Raw genomic sequence first — 13,282 nt, forward strand, 5'->3', positions numbered from 1 at the left:
TTTCCGATATCGGGATTTCCCCGCCGGTTATGAGCCACTCTCCCTTTTGCGTTGCCAAATAAAATTGCGAGGATGATAGAGTTCCGAGCAGAGGTAAGTTAATTATGGAGGCTGAGTTAAGATGGAGAGGCTGAGATACGGCTGTGGAGACTCTACAATAGACATAGAGTTGCCCAGGATGAGTGTAAAGAAGGGACTTCGTCGGCTTGATAACCCAACGACAAACAGGTTTTTTTTTGCATCAATGTTAATTCTACCATAGTCGAACGCTGTTAAACTTGCCTCCTTTAATAACGCCCCCCTTTACGTCATTTTCCCTCACAGCGTGCGTCCTATAGGCACATAAACTTGCCCTTCATAAATCCCACAGCATACATCAAAAGCCGCTTTATGTGCGCGTAGAAGCCGCCATTTGTGCGTGCGAGGCGTAGGTAAGAGAACTCGAGCGGTGTCGGAGCTTTATATACCGGTATCGGTGCCCCCTATTAGACTTGCTAGTTTAGCTGGTTTTCTAGATCTACGGTAGCGCACTTGGGGTCATGGGCATTTTCCACCTAAGCGAGCAATATTTTCAGAGATCAAGGTCCGTCTAGAACCGTTAGGTGGCATGTTTCTCCTCGAAGTCCTTGTCTGCAACGTGTACAGCTGGACCCGTTTGGTGGGGTAAAGACAAACGAGGCAGACTCGGAGAGCACAGAAAAAAGGGCAATGGGGAAAAAAGCAAAGTCTAAAAAGCTAAAATACGTGGAGCCATGGGCAAGCAATAAGGTCTGTGTAAGGCACTTTTCGGCGAGAGAGAAGTGGAACAGTAGCTCAGAAGAGAATATGCATCTATGCCCTTCTAGGGCTGTATTTCTTTTTCCCAGTTGATCGGGCTTGGTCACGCTACTTGACCGAATCAGCCATCACTTAGTGTGTGTCTAATGCTAGCCAAGAGCTAACGGTCAGAGTTGCATGCATTCGGTGCTGAAGGAATAATCAGGGAAGTAACCATCTGTATCAAATGCTCTCTCTCCTTTGACAAATATTGCCGGAAATCAGTCCACATGAGTATTGCACCTCCTAAATTTGCCTCTCCTCTTTCCCCACACGGCTATCTTGTTTTACCTGCACCAGTAAACACAGTTCACTGCGCTGCACGGCTAACCTAGAGCATGTTACACCCGGCCACCTTGGCTTATAAACGTTGGTATGGGACGCTAGTGTAGACTCTAAAAGTGTTGTTGCAAAGAAATCCATCTCATTTGAACTGAGCGGGTTTTTATTGCACATCTTTACACCTCTCTCTTGCATCTTTTGTGAACATGGAAAAAAACGAAGTGGTATCAACCAACTCTCCCCACGAGGAGGGATCTGTCACTGAGGCCAACAACGGACGATGGGCCAACTTCAAGGACTCCTTCCGACGAGCCGATCTGAGCGAATACGACACCGAGGGTCTTTCTGATCTCGAAAAGGCCGCTCTGGCAACCGCTAACTCCCCTCTCAGTCGATCCCTCAAGGGACGACATCTCCAGATGATTGCCATCGGAGGATCCATTGGAACTGGTCTGTTTGTTGGCAGTGGAACCACCCTGGCCACTGGAGGACCGGCAGCCATTCTCATCGCCTACTCCATCATTGGAACTATGTTGTTTTGCACCATGCACTCTCTGGGAGAACTGTGTGCTTGCTTCCCCGTCTCCGGCGCGTTTGCCTCTTACTCTACTCGATTCATCGACCCCGCCTGGGGCTTCGCCATGGGATGGAACTACACTCTCAACTGGTTTATTGTGTTCCCCCTGGAGCTCGTAGCCGCAAGTCTGACGGTCAACTACTGGAATGAAGCTAACGGAACCAACTACAATGCTGGCTGCTGGGTCGCTATCTTCTGGGTGCTAATTGTCTCCATCAATTTTTTCGGAGTCAAGGGCTACGGAGAAGCCGAGTTTTACTTTTCGCTTATTAAAGTCATTGCTGTGGTCGGATTCATCATTCTCGCTATTGTTCTGACCTGTGGAGGAGGACCCAACCACGACTACATCGGAGGCCGATACTGGCACAACCCCGGCGCTTTCTCTGCTGGTGCCAAGGGAGTCTGTGCCGTCTTCGTGTCTGCTGCCTTTGCTTTCAACGGAACTGAGCTGGCTGGCCTGGCTGCTGCCGAGACCGCCAATCCCCGAAAGTCCATCCCCACTGCTACCAAGCAAGTCTTCTGGCGAATTACCCTCTTCTATATTGTGTCTTTGACTCTGGTCGGCTTCCTTGTTCCCTGGGACCACCCCCAGCTGCTCAACAAGAGCTCTTCTGCTGACGCTTCCGCCTCTCCGTTCGTCATTGCCATCAAGGCTGCCGGCATCAAGGGCCTTCCATCTGTCATGAACGTCGTCATTATGATTTCCGTTCTGTCCGTCGGCAACTCCTCTATCTTTGGTTTCTCTCGAACTATCGCTGCTCTCGCCCAGCAAGGTCAGGCTCCTTCCTTCTTCGCTTACATTGATCGAAAGGGACGACCTCTGTTTGGCATCATCACAGTCTCGCTCTTTGGACTGTTTGCATTCATCTGTGCCGGTCCTATCGAAACCCAGAACACCGTCTTCTACTGGCTCATGGCCATCTGTGGCCTCTCCTCCATCTTCACATGGGGCTCCATCAACCTGTGCCACTTCCGATTCCGAATGGCCATGAAGGTCCAGGGTCGATCTCTCCGAGAAATGCCTTTCTTGTCTCACGTCGGAACTATCGGATCCATGTACGGCTTCCTGCTCAACGTAACCGTGCTTGGATTGCAGTTCTGGATCGCTCTCTTCCCCGTGGGAGGTGCCAAGCCTAAGGCTGACGTCTTCTTCCAGGCCTACCTGGCTGTACCTGTTGTCCTGGCCTTCTATATCTTTTTCAAGCTGTGGAAACGGCCCAGCTTCGTGGCTCTAAAGGACATGGACCTCGACACTGGACGACGAGAAACTGACTTCGAGCTGCTCATGCATGAGATGGACGAAGAGGCTGCCTACATTGCCTCCAAGCCCTTCTACTACCGAGTTTACAAGTTCTGGTGCTAACCGCTGCATTTAGTGTTATATATATATATTGTTTGTTATTAATTGAAGAGTACAAGGACAAGTGCACATTTCATTCAACTTATCGCTACTGTACATACGAGGAGCGATGGGAGCACTACTTCGGGGTCTGCATCGTACGATACAGTATATATATATACTCATACGAATTGTACAATTACATCACAAGTACAAGTACCCGTACAATTACAGCACAAGTAATAAATATACATGCAAGTATTACTTGTACTGTTTACTCATACTCATACTCATACTGTACATACGTACATACTGTACTTGTACTTCAGACATTTGACACACGCTCTGTCCAACACCCACCACATTGATGACAGTGCACCTCGGCGAGTACTATGTGCTGTGCGCCATGTTTGCCTATAATGTAGAAATAACCTGTTTTTGTCAACCCAAATAACGAGATAAATCCACAAAGCCGCGTTTGTATGTCGGTTTATTGCTTACCCCCTCCGCCAACACGTTGCTAGGGGCTCCAGTTAAGGTTTGAACGCGACGCGTTCTCCTTGCCAAAATAGGACTAAATTAAGCCGGGTAACTAGACGACGTGTTTTCTGCATGGGACAAGAATATATCCCAATCCTCCTGAACACAACACATCGTACCGAAAACCACACACGAACACACCATGGACCTCGTCGACCAATTAATGACCGAGGGGATGGAGGGTCCCTCTTCCCCCGGCCCTCCTTCCTCGCCCGGAGCCAATTTGCCCTCTTCTTTCGCAGGACGAACACCTGGAACCACATCTGCTCATGGAGGCCCTAGCTCTGACCAATACAGAGAACCAGCTGCCATGGATGTACCTCCGGACGAGGAGGTGCGAATGCGGCGAATTATGGAGCAAGAAACAGTTCCCAAGGTTCAGGACGCCACTGGAGAGAAGGTGCGTGATCTATTTGAAGAGTTTCTGGAGACTTACGTTGATGGATCAAATCCGGAAGAGTACTCTGATGACGAGGATGGAACTGCGTATGACGGGCGACCTTACGTACGACAAATCAAGGGTCTTCGAAGTTTCAACAAGTCGTCAATTTTCGTGGACTACAGACACATGAGCGAGACTGAAGATGGTATTCTGGCCCAAGCCATCAGTGACCAATACTACCGATTCATGCCATTTTTGCTGCGAGGTCTGACCAATGTGATTCGAAAGATTGAGCCCGTGCTTCTGCAACAGTCTGTAGGCTTTTCTGAGGATGGAAGTTCGACGTTTGGAGGATCCAAGTCGTCGTCTGCCTCAGATCAGCCCCGACACTTTCAGATCTGTTTCCACAACCTTCCTGTCGTGTGCAGAATTCGGGAACTCAAGACCGACAAGATTGGTTGTCTTATTTCTCTAGGGGGTACTGTCACTCGAACGTCCGAAGTGCGTCCAGAACTGTACTTGGGAGCCTTCCAGTGCCAGGAATGTCATACTGAAGTGGACGGAGTGGAGCAGGTGTTCAAGTACACAGAGCCTTCGATCTGTCCCAACCCCATGTGCGGAAACAAAAAGATGTGGAAGCTGCTGATGGACAACTCTGTGTTCTTGGATTGGCAGAAGGTGCGTGTGCAGGAAAACGCACATGAGATCCCCGCTGGATCTATGCCCAGAACCATCGACGTCATTCTTAGAGGTGAAAATGTGGAGCGAGCTCGAGCAGGAGATCAGATGATTTTTACTGGAGCACCTGTTGTCATTCCTGACGTCACTCAGCTTGGCCTGCCTGGTGTGAAGCCTCGAGCAGTTCGAGATGGAGGCCGAGAAACTTCTGCTGTGGAGTCTGGAGCCGTCACAGGACTCAGAGAGCTTGGAGCACGTGATCTGACCTACAGGATATCTTTCCTAGCTTGTTACGCTGCTCCTGCCAACATTCTGGACGCCTCTGCCAACGACAACTACGCCGAGAACGCTGCTGACGAACAAGAGGAGTACATTCGAAGTCTGAAGTCTGCCGAAGTGGAGCAGCTTCGTGATATGGTCCACGGACAGGATATTTTCCGACGTCTGGTACGATCCATTGCTCCTGCTGTGTACGGTCATGAGACTGTCAAGAAGGGTATTCTACTGCAGCTCATGGGAGGAGTGCACAAGAAGACAGCTGATGGAATTCGACTACGAGGAGATATTAACATTTGTCTGGTTGGAGATCCCTCCACTGCGAAGTCCCAGTTCCTTAAGTACGTCACCTCGTTCCTTCCTCGATCTGTGTATGCTTCCGGTAAGGCATCCACTGCTGCAGGTCTTACAGCAGCTGTGGTTAAGGATGAAGACTCTGGAGAGTTCACCATCGAAGCTGGAGCTTTGATGCTTGCTGATAATGGTATCTGTGCTATTGATGAGTTCGACAAGATGGATTTGGCAGACCAGGTGGCAATTCACGAGGCTATGGAACAACAAACTATCTCCATTGCCAAGGCCGGTATTAACGCTACTCTGAACGCCCGAACTTCCATCCTGGCCGCTGCAAACCCTGCCAAGGGTCGGTATGACCGCAGACTCGGTCTGCGAGCCAACGTGCAGATGTCCGCTCCTATCATGTCTCGTTTCGATCTGTTTTTCGTCATTCTTGACGAGTGTAATGAGGCTACGGATACCGCTCTGGCCAGCCATGTCGTTGACCTGCACATGCATACTGATGAGGCCATCGACCCTCCCTTCTCCACTGAGCAGCTGCAGCGATTTATCAAGTACGCCCGTACCTTCAAGCCCATGCTGACCCCCGAAGCCCGAGCAGTTCTTGTACAGCAGTACCAGCAACTCCGAGCCGACGACGCCACCGGAGCTGGAAACAGTTACCGAATCACCGTTCGTCAGTTGGAGTCCATGATCCGTCTCTCTGAGGCCATTGCTCGAGCCAACTGTTCGACCATCATTTCCCCTGCCTTTGTTCATGAGGCTGCCAAACTGCTCAGAGACACCATCATTCTCGTTGAGCGGGAAGATGTGCTTCTGGACGAGGAGGAGGACACCGTAGACGCTGCCGAGGACGCCGTTGACGAGGCCATGGAAGCCACCCAGCTAGCCAACCACACACCCCGGGACCAGATCACTCACCAGCAATACACACACATGGTCAACATGATTGTGTCCAAGCTATCGGAGAACTACACCGACGATGCCGATGCCAGTAGAATCGGAATGTCGCTGGATGCACTACTGGAGTTCGTGCTGGAGCAATACGAGGAAGATATGGTTGATGAGGAGGATGTGGAGAACCACACTCGGCTGACCAAGAAGGTCATCAAGAAAATGAAGAAGAACAACCTTCTCATGACCGTGCGAGGTAATTTAGACGACCTGGAGGCCCCAGGAGATGGAACTGAGCTGTATGTGATCCATCCTAACGCTGCGGCCGCTGAGTTGGAGGAGACTAGACAGACAGGAGGTGTCATGCCTGATGACGAGTAGGGATAAATGAGCTTTCAGGATAGCTCTCCAGTAATACACACTCAGTTCATACCACACGACTTTAGAGAGTAAGTAACTAATTAATGTATTTTTATTTTTATTGTTTTCCAAGAGATTATTAATTTTATGATCTCCTTGTATTTATAGCAAGATGTGCAAGGTGAAAGCTGATGAAGAATGTTTGTAAATACAGTAAGCCGCCTCTAGGGTAAAATAGAGATGCCTATTAATACACGTACGAGTACGGTAAGTTATATTTCTAGCTTATATAATCACGGGATCTTATACATATTCAACCATATACAAGTGCCATGTATGCGGGGGTGATACGATTTAAGCCTCATTTTTAGAGCCCATGATTCTGCGCAACAGTAGCTAGCCCATGATATAAGACCATGAAGTTAAGGCCATACTTGACGTGTGAAACAGGCCTGATATGTTTTGAAGACGGCTCCAGTAAGTCGCTCCAGTACAACCAATGACACAGGAAGGAGGTTCATGTGCACCACCCAGAAACTCTCCAAACAAATACATTTAGGCTTCGCGTCAGACGCGTGTGATTAGGTTTACTAAACTTCGGGGGTGAAATTCACAGGAACATCTACGCACACCATGAGTGACTGGACTCCTGAAGGCGCTCTTCCTGCCGATCTCAAGGAGGAAATCGCGGCAGCTGCCACCGGCACAGAGTCGCTTCTGGCATTCCTGAATGTTGTTGAGCGGCTCAAGACAACTCCTCGAACTGGCTGGCTGAGATACAAGATGATCGATGATCCTGGTGAGTGACAACGATATAGGGAAGATCTCAGCTTGGACTAACACAGAATCTATTGCCGACCACCAATACAGAATGTCCATCATCGCCATGCTGTCTCTGTCGCCCGTGAACCAGAACACCTGTGTCAAGATGGCTCTAGTGCACGATATGGCCGAGGCTATTGTGGGTGACATCACTCCGTTTGACGATATGACAAAGGCTGAAAAGTCGCGACGAGAACACTCATCGATCATCTACATGGCTGCTTTGGTGGAGAAGTACAACCCTGTGGCAGCCAAGGAGATCGTCGATCTGTGGAACCAATATGAGAACTGCTCTACCGACGAGGCCCGACTGGTCAAGGACATCGACAAGTTTGAGCTCATGCTGCAGACTTACGAGTACGAGAAGCAGCACAAGTTTGCTGAGGATCTCAGTCAGTTCTACACTTTGCGAGGCGTCATCAAAACTGAGGAGATTGGAAAGTTGGCTGACGAGCTGCTCAGAAAGCGGCAGCTGGCCATGGACAAGTTAGGTGTCAAATGGGATTAAATATATAGAGGGTATCGCAGTTGAGCACATATTACATACTCTATTAATTAATTATCTATATCTATACATTCCTCCTAGTAACACCCAATGACTTAAGAGTCGAGGTTACAGTAATAACTCTGTTGAACGCCCAGCTTGTACTTGTGGTTTAAATGTTGTCCCTACCAAAGATCATAGCTGCAACTGAATGTCTTAGCGCAATAGCAGCCAGACCGGAAGCAAACTGGATACCCAGAAGCACAGCGGCAAGGTGATCCTCTCGCAGGGGTCCAACATAGACCAAAACCAGGTTGATCAGTGTCATGTTGGAGATGCTGATGACAACTCCCTTCTCGTCTCTCCACACTTTCAGCAGGTGTAGCTTCTCCAGCACGTAGATCATTATTTGGCCAAGCTTACCAGGCTTCTTTTTGTCAAAGTAGGTCCGGGAAGGCTCCAAAAGACCTGTCTCGGGGTTGAATTTAGGCAGTCTATGTCGAGGACAGTCGACAATCTTGAACAGCTGAGGCACAGAGTACAAGAAGTTGAAGATCTGGGGCACAAAGAACAGCAGGAGGGTCTTGGAGAAGTGGCCGAGAATACCAACAACCGCAAAGACCATGCCGGCGAAGTAGCAGTAGGTGTCTCCAACAAAACATTTTGCAGGGCACCAGTTGTGTCTCAAAAGAGCGATACTGACAGCCAGGAACGGCAGCAGCAGATAGACACTGAAGAGATGAGATTCTTCAGCGGGGTGGTTGGGCTGAACGAGGTAGATGAAATCGTTCAGCAAGATGCACACGCCAATCATAACCGATTGGCCAACTTCCAAGCCGTTCACGCCAGCGTAAATGTTGATGGAGTTAGGGCAGAAGATGGCCACGGCCGCCATGTACATGTAGTAAAGAGCCCCGAGGTCCACTATGTCTCCAAAGTAAGGTCTCAAAACCACGGGAACCATGACGGCTGTAATTCCAAAGTCCACGTAGTAAACTATGAGCAGCGGGATGGCAGCAATGGCAGGTAAGAAGAACTTGTTTCGCCATCTGATATCGAAGAGATCATCTGCAACACCCAGGATGAACATGGACTGCAGACACAGGATGGCAGAAAGGTACTCGGCGAGTTTTTCGTGAGGGAACGCACTGAGAATTCGTCCCTTGACCAGTCCCTCGCTCAAGCTGTCGTAACCCACAACCACGCCACCTCCGATGGTTTTGGCCAGGTACTGGTAGAACACAAAAGGAATGAACAGAAACATACAAAACAGGTAGACAATGGCACATACGGCTCCCATGGTCTCGGGAATCTCAGGCCGGTCTTTCTTGGACAGGTCTCGACCCGAGAAGCCGACCTTGATGAAGGCTGGTCCAAGTGCAGGAATCAGGTTGTAGGTGACCAGATAGGCGATGAGGGAGAAACCGACTGACGACAAAAGAGGCTGGTCCGCGGGATTGAAAATCAGACTGGCCGAAAGAGCCAAGATGGCCAGTACCGTCCATATCGACGAGTACATAATGTGTGTGTTTTGGCGGGCGTGAGGTCGACGGAGTTTCGTGTTCGAGGTTGTCGTTGTAGATCCACGTCATGCTGTATGTATGCATGTCCAAAGTTTATTCAGAGTAGTATTTTTGTCGCGCATTATGGTAAACGGCGTGTTACAGGATCATAAGCGAGCCGATGTCAGACCAGCTACCAAGAGTAATAAGGGGGTCAGTACAGGTTATGTGGTAGTACAAACGTGTAAAAAGACCGTATCACGGTATATCTGGGTCTGAAGTGGCGTTCTCGATATTGCTTTATAGATTCTGGTTGTGGAGAACAGTTCTCTCCTGAACAGCAGTAATTGTATTACAGTGAGTGTTTTGGTGCCTCCTGAGACCAGCCTTCTTGAGTTTATTTGTGAAGTTGGGGAGCACACTTGAAATGGTCAATATTGGACTCGTGCGAATAAAACTGATGGAATGTATCATAGCTGCTACCCACCGCTTTACTGTAGTAGTTCCATCAGCTTTCTGCTATCGTTCGAGCGCTTTTATGTGAGCTGAGTTCGATCACACATCCTAAGCACACCGCAATAAAATCATGATGCTATCCTACACATTCCCCTTGAACATCAATCATAACACGACAATAAAGATAACACGAATAGTGAAAACAAACCTGTATGGATAGTGGCTCCTTTCACTTTTCAACATACGAAGATACTGCTTCACTAGATTTCAGTCTCTCTTACTGTAGATACAAAATAACAGATTTTTTGAGTCTTCTCAATAAGATCAAGATGATACCAAAAGTGCCAATGCGATAGCTCGTATCTAATATTTCTACAGAGCTACCCTCCACCTGAGGTTCACATCACAGAACACCTACAAGTACTTACAGTACAAGTACCGGTACGAGTACTCGTACAGTGCATGGGGCACGATGCTGGATTACAAATATTAGATACATTGTCTCCTCCCAAAACTCTAAATTATCGCACCTCCAATTCTACATCACCGAGACTGTCTCTTAAGCATCAACAATGAAACCATTCAACACTGGACACGAGGAGCTGGTGCACGACGTTGCGTACGACTTTTACGGCCGTCGAATTGCCACCTGTTCGTCCGATACCACTGTCAAGGTCTTTGACCGAAACGATTCGACTGGCGAATGGGATATCAGCGACTCTTGGAAGGCCCATGATGCCTCCATCATCAAGGTGTGCTGGGCCAATCCCGAGTTCGGCAAGGTTCTGGCCACATGTTCTCACGATTCTACTATCAAGATCTGGGAGGAAAACATCCGCGAGAAGCAGAACAGTGGAAAGCGATGGAAGCGGGTGGCCACTATCACCGATCACAAGGGGCCTATTTACGACCTGGCCTTCTCGCCTAGCCACTGCGGTCTCAAGCTGGCATCTATCTCCACCGATGGACAATTCAAGATTCATGAGGCTTTGGATCCTAATGCTATCAGCTCGTGGACTAACATTTTCGAAACCAACACACTGAGTAGTGCCCCCAGTCGGCAATTGCAGAGTTCATTCTGCTTATCGTGGGGCAAATCACGGTTTTCCAAGGAATACGTGGTTGCATGTGCCCTGGAACAGTCGTATATCTACCAGAGACAGGAAAACGGCAAATACACACAGACAGGCCAGCTGCCTGCTCATGGATCCATCATCAGAGATATTTCGTGGGCTCCTAGTATTGGAAGGGGGTACCAGCTGATTGCTACTGCTTGCAAGGATGGTTTGGTTCGAATCTTCAAAATTGAGGAGCCTCTGACTGAGAGTGGACAACTGCAGGTGTCTCTGATAAACCAGTTCGATGATCACAAGGGAGATGTTTGGCGTGTATCTTGGAACCTCACTGGAACAATCCTGTCGTCCGCAGGAGATGATGGACGGGTCAGACTGTGGAAATCTACTTACAACAAGGAGTTCCAGTGTGTGGGTATCGTTTCTGCTGAGCAGAAGCATGACGCTATTGAGGATTAGCTACAAGTAGGGTTGTAGGTAAGCATTTTTATTGTTGGAGGCCTGCGAGTTGAGACCTCTACAGTAGCACGAAGGAAGGAAGATTAAATGGCGCGATGAGTAGTTTCAGTTGTTGGCTGACTTGGACCATTCAAGCCAGGTCAGGTTAGGCATCAAAGTCCTAAAACAATTGTTTGGTGATACAGTATATACTGTAACGTCAGCTTACAATAAACAGTGTCCAACACTAACCATTGTAACCCTTGCTGACTACTATCAAGAGATGAGCTCCAACAGTACATACAGTACATGCAATAACTACTGCTGAGTTATATCGATAAGTAGCAGTCGCATATACGAAGTGTTGTAAGTAGCTGGACAGATATGTAAACGAATTCATCTATATCTATACCTTGTGGTACTGTATGTACTGATATAGCATGTCCGATGAAAGACGATCATTTAGACAATTGTGGAATGAATTTATCGTACGTCTTTCTAAACGACAACATTCGTGTAAAACATTCTCAAGAAGATGAAAAAGGCTATGCGAAGGTCGATACTGTATATTACGCGCTGTTTTTCTTTTCTTGAGTTATAGTATGTGCTATCGTAACACCCGCCAGCCTGTGAACATTACACCTTACCCGTCTATCTACAATATGTACGGGTACAGGATAGTGAGCACACCCGTGTCTACTGTGTAGAAGCTATCAGCTGTCTGTACAATAACACTTGTAGAGTACAGTATGTACCTACAGTAGACACAGCCGCATCAGCATGCCAGGCTTGGGATGGTGCGGATCCGGTACATTTTACAGACAACTCCTCACTAGCAACAGAAATTATACGCTGAAACAAATCTACTACAAGTAGTTATGACGCGACACTTGACAGACGACGAAAAATGACAGGGTCCATGCACTGTATTGCACATGTAGAATACTTGTAGCCAAAAAAAATATATGGACTGAAATCAGAGTGCTCCATTATCCTATTCGGCCTTAAAAAAAAACGCAATTCGGGCATTGCCCAGTTCCTAAGGTTTTGATAAGGTGCAACTCGAACTTTGATACGAGTAGGCGTGCCGAAGAGAAGTCTTGAAAAGAGGCTTATGAAGCATATAAACTGTGGTTGGCTTGAGACAGGGGAGAACTTGCGATCTATGTGTTCCCCGAGAGTATCTTGCTAGCAAATTTCAACCTTGGACTCTGTGATAGCTGGACATAGTCTGTTATATAGCCTATGACCAGGTGGATTAAAGTCGCATGTTTATTCCCAGATCTTCTACAGTAGTAACAGAAAGATGTCACTATAGAGGTCATCTAGACTTGGGTAGGCCGGAAATATCCCTGCAACCGTCAATACGATTCGATTAGTTACAGGTAGTTCGAAAGTCTGTGAGGTGGGGTGTTTCCGTGCCTGACTCTCTGAATCAAACGCCTCATTTTAAAATCAGAGACACCGGAGTATCGTACTTGTACATAGATTTGAACGTTGTCTTGTAAAGCCATGTATAGGTACGATTACTTGTACTCGTACTGTACAATACTTGTACTTGTAGCAACTGCCGCACATACTGTATAAATCACAGAGCTTGTTTGAAGATTGAGATCGGGGCTAAGACAAAGTACAAGTAGGTGGGTACTACAAGTAGCTCCTCCACCAAAGATGAGAGGTGGGTTTACTCTGTTTATTCACAGTACAGTACCAGTATTGTACAAGGTCATCGGATTTGGCCACGCAGTGCCACTTTCCGCTGGCATCGGGCCCACCAAACGACGTCTCAGCACCCCGCTGCAGATCAGCAAGTATACGAGTGATCGACGGTGCGGGGAAATGGATGTTGAAGGGAAACCCAATACTTTTACTTGAAGGTTGTATCTACGGCCCAGAGACGCAAGCCAGGCTGCCTGCCTGCATTGTAATTATTTGTATCGGTACGTATGATACGGAGCTCCATCTCTTCTAAAGACTAACCTTGAGCTCCGACTGGGTCTTTCAGTTATCACGTCACACAGTTTGGCAGGAGTGAGGAGGGGTACTGAGACAAGGGGAATGGGGCG

The 13,282-nt window shown here is 48.1% G+C and overlaps 5 protein-coding genes across 5 annotated transcripts; 4 read left to right on the top strand and 1 right to left on the bottom strand.

Annotated features, from left to right (window-relative positions):
* Positions 1-1,304: 1,304 nt before the first annotated feature.
* On the top strand, positions 1,305-3,038 carry YALI1_B21538g (uncharacterized protein; the record flags this gene model as incomplete). Its single annotated transcript, XM_500977.1, has 1 exon — positions 1,305-3,038. One exon carries the CDS (start codon positions 1,305-1,307, stop codon positions 3,036-3,038), a length of 1,734 nt encoding a protein of 577 aa, XP_500977.1.
* Positions 3,039-3,696: 658 nt separating this feature from the next.
* YALI1_B21562g (uncharacterized protein) lies at positions 3,697-6,462 on the top strand (the record flags this gene model as incomplete). Its single annotated transcript, XM_500978.3, has 1 exon — positions 3,697-6,462. The coding sequence occupies one exon, from the start codon at positions 3,697-3,699 to the stop codon at positions 6,460-6,462; it is 2,766 nt and encodes a 921-aa protein (XP_500978.3).
* A 395-nt stretch (positions 6,463-6,857) lies between these two features.
* YALI1_B21594g (uncharacterized protein) lies at positions 6,858-7,771 on the top strand (the record flags this gene model as incomplete). Its single annotated transcript, XM_500979.3, has 3 exons — positions 6,858-6,918; positions 7,058-7,240; positions 7,287-7,771. 3 exons carry the CDS (start codon positions 6,858-6,860, stop codon positions 7,769-7,771), a joined length of 729 nt encoding a protein of 242 aa, XP_500979.3.
* Positions 7,772-7,919: 148 nt separating this feature from the next.
* On the bottom strand, positions 7,920-9,266 carry YALI1_B21618g (uncharacterized protein; the record flags this gene model as incomplete). The annotated part of the gene is made up of 1 exon (XM_500980.3): positions 7,920-9,266. The coding sequence occupies one exon, from the start codon at positions 9,264-9,266 to the stop codon at positions 7,920-7,922; it is 1,347 nt and encodes a 448-aa protein (XP_500980.3).
* A 1,011-nt stretch (positions 9,267-10,277) lies between these two features.
* Positions 10,278-11,237, top strand: YALI1_B21628g (uncharacterized protein; the record flags this gene model as incomplete). Its single annotated transcript, XM_500981.3, has 1 exon — positions 10,278-11,237. One exon carries the CDS (start codon positions 10,278-10,280, stop codon positions 11,235-11,237), a length of 960 nt encoding a protein of 319 aa, XP_500981.1.
* Positions 11,238-13,282: the final 2,045 nt, after the last annotated feature.

This window comes from Yarrowia lipolytica, chromosome 1B, assembly GCF_001761485.1.
Source record: "Yarrowia lipolytica chromosome 1B, complete sequence".
Lineage (NCBI taxonomy): Eukaryota > Fungi > Ascomycota > Dipodascomycetes > Dipodascales > Yarrowia > Yarrowia lipolytica.